Raw genomic sequence first — 6,878 nt, forward strand, 5'->3', positions numbered from 1 at the left:
CTGATACCCAGAATCAGCCTACTGAGCATGTACAAATCTGATTGTCCTTTTTTCCTCAAATAAAACATCTGTAAACCTCTGAAGAATCTCTTCTGAGGTAACATGAAGCTGACACAGCACATTCACTTATAAGAACAACTTGCTTCAACACGCCCTCTTCACAAATTCAACAAATGCTTTTCAACCCAAGACTGTGGTTCAAAGCTGTTTGAACTGCTAGCTTAATTTGAGCTTTAGGGGGGCTTCAGCTGAGGCAGGGTTCCCACAAACCTTGGCATTTTTTAGACTAGTTTTTCAGTCATGGAAACACCTGGAAATTGATTAGAATTACCAAAAATTCTGGAAAGAATCTATGTTGTCCTGGAGAATGTATTTTAGCCTGTGCTGTGACCAAATTAATGTTGCGGTTGGAGGAAAACTGTAGTCAGTTTGAAAAGAGGAAAAATCTGATGTGGTGAGAACACCCTAGCATGCCACAAAGCGAGCTAATATGGCGTGCCCCTTAAATCGTTCTGAGCAAGTGCTGTCCTGTATTGTCAAGAAAAATTGGAAATGCCCTGGAAAAAGATTTCTTAAAGAGTGGGAACCCTGAGAGGTGGTGAGGGACAGAACAGGTGATGTAAAATGTAAATGTTCCCCAAACACTGACACTGATCAACACTGTAAACTACTGGCTTACTAGTAGTAGTAGAAATAGCAATAGTAGTATTTCTACAGCTAATGCAGTCTAATACAACAATCCTGCACTAAATCCTCCCTTCATGAAGACTATAATGTTCAGTGTTGAAACAGTTTTAGAGCGATGTTGATTCAACTGCATGATCATTTTTGAGAATGTAGTTTGTGATGCTGTTGAACTGTATTGTGTTATACTGACTGGTGTTTCTGTTATTTTATCTATTATATATATCTATTTATTATAGCAGTGAGGGTAGGCTAAATAACACGAACAAAAGTTGAATCAAGTTCACTGAAAACTATTTAGATAATCCATTAATCATATTAACAGCTGTTTTTTTGTTTGTTTTATATCATTTTAAAATGATTTTTTTAGTTCTGGGAAATTTTATGGACATTTTCCAAAAAATTTTAGACAAAAAGATGAATTTATGAATCTAGAAAATAACTGGCAGATTAATGTATGATTAAAATAATTGTTAGTTGCAGTCTTTCACAGTGTGAACAATAAAACCTGGTTAAAGATCATTATAGTCTCATGGTATATTTTGTCACTTTTTAGTTTTCTCTTTCCTCATCTCCTCTGTCTCTCTCCCTGTCCATCTGTCCCTCTGTCCCAGCAGTCAGATGGGTCTTCCCAGATTGACGTTCAGTCAGGGGTTGGCTCAGGAGGAGGAGGTGGTGGAGGGACTGTTGGGATTGATTCAGACGACAAGGGGACCCCCAAACGCCTCCACGTGTCCAACATCCCCTTCCGCTTCCGAGACCCTGACTTACGGCAGATGTTTGGGGTATGTAGACCAGAATATTCCCTCTTGTTTCCCTTTGCATCATCACATAAAAATAACCCAGTAATGTGGCTTTGGGATAAAACATGCAGTTAGTAAAAATAATGACTCAAAGGAGTAATCCAGTGACGTCAGCACCCTGACCTCAAATTTGTTTTCACTATTTATTTACTATCCTCAATGTGAGATTTTAAACAGCTGTTTCAGCTAAAAGGAATCAGCTTCTGTCTTACTTGTAAAAAATAAACTTCATATATCATCTTGTAGAGAGGTTATTTAAAGTCAGGTGTAAAAATCTGGCCTTTTTGCTCTGTTTTTTTTGTAAGAGGAATCTCTAAAATGCGGTGCAGAGAAAAGAGCAGAGGCGAGGAAGATATGGTGGAAGGAAAGACTAGCAGAGCTGGCTCAGTGCCAGCTCATCATGGCGAACAGTGCTGACACCCCGTGGCAAGATGCAGTACATGACTTACATACTTGTTCACCCTCTTCATTTTCTTCCTCTTTTTTTCTTTTTCAGCAATTTGGCAAAATCCTCGACGTCGAGATCATTTTCAACGAGAGGGGATCCAAGGTAGGAAGTCTGAAACAACAGGACATTTCTAAAACTTATTAACAAAAAATGCGCTTGGCAAACAGCTATTATCAACCTTCCCTCACTCTCCCCCTCCCTTTCTTTTTCCATTCTCTTCTCTTCTCCTCTGCTTGCAGGGCTTCGGTTTTGTAACGTTCGAGACCAGCGCGGATGCAGAGAGGGCCAGAGAGAAGCTTCATGGTACGCTGGTGGAAGGACGTAAAATCGAGGTAACTCACCACCCTCGACCCCCCTTTTTTTTTCCTCCTCTGTTTCCCCTTCATGTCCGACTATGAGAATGAGTTTGTTCTGGTCGTTTCTGCCCCAGAGGTTTCCGGATGGCTGTATGTGTTCTACTCTAACCCCTCTGGCTTCACTATAGCATGGTGCAGTGGTGCCACACACAGACGTCTCTTTTGACGACACTTCCTGTCGATGTTTAAGCTGTCGTTCTTGTTGTTGATGTTGTGGGCTGTCCATTGCACCTTGATCTCAAAGCTGTGTGGTTTGCAAAGCATGCTGGGTGGAGTGGCTACACAACAGGCATGGCCGGTGAGACGTCACTACGACACAGTTGACGACACTGACAATATCCGCTTCTGTCACAGCATGTAGGATCTCTGTTTTATTTTTAATTTTTTTGGTTTTCCTGCACCTTTTCCATCACCAACATCACTTCTTCCATGATCATGATGAGTGGCCATTTTTGGTTTCTGGTTGTGTTTATGACTGGAAGGGCAGTTAATAGCCTCTCAGTTATTTTTCCTCTGAAAAAAAAAGTGCTTGCTGGTGTAAGAGGCTACTGTATGTTGCATGGATGGATCATGAGGTCAGATGTCGTCATGGAGTTTTTCACTCTTTCAGTTAATATTACGTGGGTGCCTCTGGGTAGCAGTTTTTTTTTTTTTTAATGTTTGATGTGTTAAGAGACTGATGCATGATGGGGGGATTTTCAAGGGGGCAGTTTTTGGGAATGAGACTGCCGTGAGAAATGTGGTGTCATTTCTGATCCTTCAAAAAAAACAAAGCAGCCAACTGTTTAATTTCAGATGTGCGAGATGGAAGGTTTAAAATAAATATAAAATAATGTTTTGTTTACACACACACTTGCATCCACCACTCCTGAAAAAGAACACCAGATCTCATGGAAGTGCATTTTGTTGTGACATCTTTTTTTTTTTTTTTTTTAATTTGTCAGCATGAGCTCGGATTTCAGTTGCAAATGGCCTTGGGGATCAAATACACCATGCTTTCGCCATTTGCTCTGGCTCTTGTTTTTTAAAATCACGCTTTCTTTTTTATTTTTACTTGCTACTAAGGCTCCTCTGCATGGTCTCGAATGTCCTGCACTCTTCTCTGTGTGTGTGTGTGTGTGTGTGTGTGGGTGTGCAGAATTAGAGATATGGAGGGCGTAGAGAGATTGAACATGTGAAGAGAATGGAATAGATATAGCTGTCGTTACCTCTCCTTTCCTTTTCGTTTTTGTTTTTTTTATATTGTTTCCATCTCTCTCTCCACTCTTTTTCACCAGGCCAGTCTGTCTGTCTGTCTCTCCCAGTTTGTGTCCTCATATGCACCTGCATTTCTGCTGTCCATCCCTCCCCCATATCTCTGTCCATTTCCCTGTCCTGTGATCTAGTCAGGTAACATAGAACGAAGTTTTGATTTTGAGTGATTATTTTCTCAGTTATTAGAATTTTAATCTGGGCAGTAATAACGGGTAGTCCCCTCACAAATTTCTGACATTTTCTGTTTTCATTTGTTTGTTCCTTTATCAACTTTTATGATCTGTGTTTGTAGTGGGTTTTAACCAGTAGAGGCTAGATTGTTGTCAAATGGCTGATACTTGTAGGTGACTGTTGACACGTGACCTATGACATCACTTCCTCTCTACCACAGGGTGGGGGTTGCTTTTCATTACCTCGTTTTGTTTATGTTTTCTTTTTTCTTTTTTTCTTTTTTTTTGGTTCATCATTTCTTTCTTACATATATTTTCTCTATTTCCCTGATGATTTTTGTATGTTGTTGTTGTTGTCAGTCTCCACGGTAACTGCTCGCGTGTCCTCACGCCGTTTCCCTGGCAACGGTAAGTTGTGTACACATGGCATCATCTTTGAATGACCCCTCCCCCCACCCCATCCGTAAAAAAAATAAAATTGAAATAAAATGCACCCAACACCCAAATGAAGGACTCCTTTACTGAAGGGAGCTTGATTGATTGACAGAACCTGATTGGCTAATCCTGTGATTGATTGGGGAGGTGGTGAATGAAACGATTACGAGATTAGCCATTGACCGCATGGCATTATAAAGGCCACTTGTATAACTGAATGTACTGCATCTATCTGCAAGTGCAACAACTATGACTACCACTTCTTATGCATTCATTCCAATCACCTCTCTAACTGCATTCAGCATTTAATTCCAGAGCTGTATCCTGCATGGTTTACTCTCTTTCTCGTCATCTGTATGACGTCATATAGTACTATGTCATCTCTCTGTGTCATGTGTCAGCCAATAGCTGCATTTTTGCACCTTAGTGGGACAGCATGCTGAAGCATGAGTGCTATGTTAGCTTTACTGGAGAGAGGATAATAGTTGTCTGTATATCATGGTGTACTGTAGTACTTGATTATTACTTTCTGTGCCACTTTGTAGACTGCAGACAGTTGTAGAGGTATGGCTGTTTAGACTTAACATTCAAATTTAAAGATATATTATGTGGATGAATAGTGTGCGCCCCAAAGAGGATGCAAGCTTACTCTACTTAAAAGCAAATTTACTCTACATATGACATATGTAGAAACATTTTTAGCCTTTTTAAGAGAAAAAGAAAAAAGCTTGAAATAATTTGTAGCCCCCCCCCCCCCCCCCCCCCGCAAACATAAGAAAACCTCTGATAAAGTAACCAGCAGCTTTTTTTTGTTCTGACTCCTATAAAGAGGTGTTCTTGTTTTACTTTGATCCAGTGTGGTTCTGGGATGGTGTGTGTTGGTGGTTGTGTGCTTTCGAGGGTCTTCTGGTGTGTGACACTGACCGGAATGTCCTGGCAGTGTTTCACAACCATGGTTTGATGTATTTTTTGTTCTTTTTTATTTTTTTATTTTTTGAGGAATGATATTTGCATCCCCCATCCTCTCGTGTCTTTAGTATCTAGACTTTTCTCTCTTGTATTTGTTCTTTGCCTCATTCATCATTTTCTCATTGTTGCTCATGTACAGTTAGATCCAATGTAGGCCAACGGTCAGATAGTATTATGTATTGGTGTCTATCGCATCTTGTTGATTCTCTGTTTGTTCATTAGAAGAAATTGCACATTTGGATGGATTGTTCACGTCTCTCTGCTCTCCCTCCTCCACCATCATGTATATGTGTTTTTCTGGTGTCTTTTCCATAAGATGAAGACTGGCTAACACTCCATAAGCATAACCCTGATTGGTGTGTGCTGTACTTTTCTGCATCTGTCTCGTCTCTCTCCCTTCCCGTCCTCTTTGTTTTCTGGGATGAGATGGGTATATTGTGTTAGTGATGTTTTTAGAAGATGTGCTTGCCTACTCTATTTTGTATTGTGTTTCTACATATGCTGCATCTGATGCTTGCTGATTGGCTAGTTTTGGCTCACCTCTGGTTGTATTTGTTGAATAGCGCTACTTAGATTAGGCTGCGTTGATAAATGATGTGTAATGTAGATGACTTCGAATTGGATGTTTTTTATTTGCTTTTTTTGTGTTTTGAAAGCTGATAAATCTGCTTTAGATGTGAGCTTAATTCACCTTATTTGTCTCGTCTAGTATTGTAAAATAGTATGGTAGCTAGGATTAGTGGTATATAATTTGAGCATTTGTGGATTCTTCTTTAATTGATGAGGTGTTTTGTTGCTGATGGAATATGTTTGTGTGTGGTGTGGTGTTGTTGTCTTCGTTCTGGTGGTGCCAGTGGAATGGTGGCATTGTTGTGTGGTGGCTTAAAATACTGCCTGGACTACTCACCAGGATCCTTGTAATGTTTCTAACTGTCTTTCTCCTTCAAATAAGTATGCTGTGTCTATGCAGTTCATATTAACCTAGAATACGCTGCGTCATTTTATTCAACATGATTCTATATCCTCTTTCAAGTAATGTTAAAAATATAAATATAATATAGAAGGAAAAAAGAATAATATAAACTGATGTAAATATAGTTTATTTATCGCGACTCACATCTTAAGTGTTTTATAATATTAATAATACTCGAGAGACACTCAGGTGTAACTATTATGTGATTGAATCCTGCATAATTTGTACACTTCCTCAATACTTAGTAATGTTTTTTGGGTAATGGATGGAGGTGATAATACATGTTAAACTGGGATAGAGCGTGGTATGTACCGATCTGTGATCCTCGTGTGTGTGTGTGTGTGTGTGTGTGTTGTTGGTTGATGGCGTCAGGAGTCTTCGTAGGATTGCCACGAGCCAGTATGGAGATGGACGCGAGAGAGAGCAAGAAGATGGAAGCGACACAATCGCTTTTACGTTGATATTATGCTGTAGTGAGCTGTGGTCTGGTACTCGCAATCGTCATGCTTCGATTGGACGAGAGGTTTGTTGGTATTATAGGTAGCGATCTTTGAGACTGCAGAGGACAGTTGTAGAGTATAGTATTTCCTGTTGTTTGCATTTGATATGTGTGGTGCCTGGGAGAAATATTGCTAAAATTTAGTATGATCACATAGATAAAAAAGCCTTGGTTGCCAATATGTACAATTTTTGTGGAACTACAGTATAAAAATAGTTGAAATGACAGGGCTTACGTTGTTGAGTCGCGTTTTCTTGGAATCATTAATCTGTGGTGATCTTCTTCTC

At 39.8% G+C, this 6,878-nt stretch overlaps 1 protein-coding gene across 6 annotated transcripts in view; it reads left to right on the forward strand.

Moving 5' to 3' along the window:
* rbfox2 (RNA binding fox-1 homolog 2) overlaps positions 1–6,878 on the forward strand; it is a 35,456-nt gene that overhangs the window by 18,632 nt on the left and 9,946 nt on the right. For 5 of the 6 annotated variants that reach the window (XR_004796648.1, XR_004796647.1, XM_035659614.1 and 2 more), the window contains exons 4-6: positions 1,299–1,469; positions 1,984–2,037; positions 2,175–2,267. Coding sequence is in view for 4 of the 6 variants with exons in the window: in XM_035659614.1 (XP_035515507.1) it covers positions 1,299–1,469; positions 1,984–2,037; positions 2,175–2,267 (318 nt within the window). In the remaining 2 variants the exon portion in view is untranslated. The remainder of the gene's footprint in view (positions 1–1,298; positions 1,470–1,983; positions 2,038–2,174; positions 2,268–6,878) is intronic. The other variant, XM_035659615.1, reaches the window with a different exon arrangement.

This window comes from Morone saxatilis, unplaced genomic scaffold (genome assembly GCF_004916995.1).
Source record: "Morone saxatilis isolate NCDOM2014 unplaced genomic scaffold, NCSU_SB_2.0 Contig17, whole genome shotgun sequence".
NCBI lineage: Eukaryota > Metazoa > Chordata > Actinopteri > Moronidae > Morone > Morone saxatilis.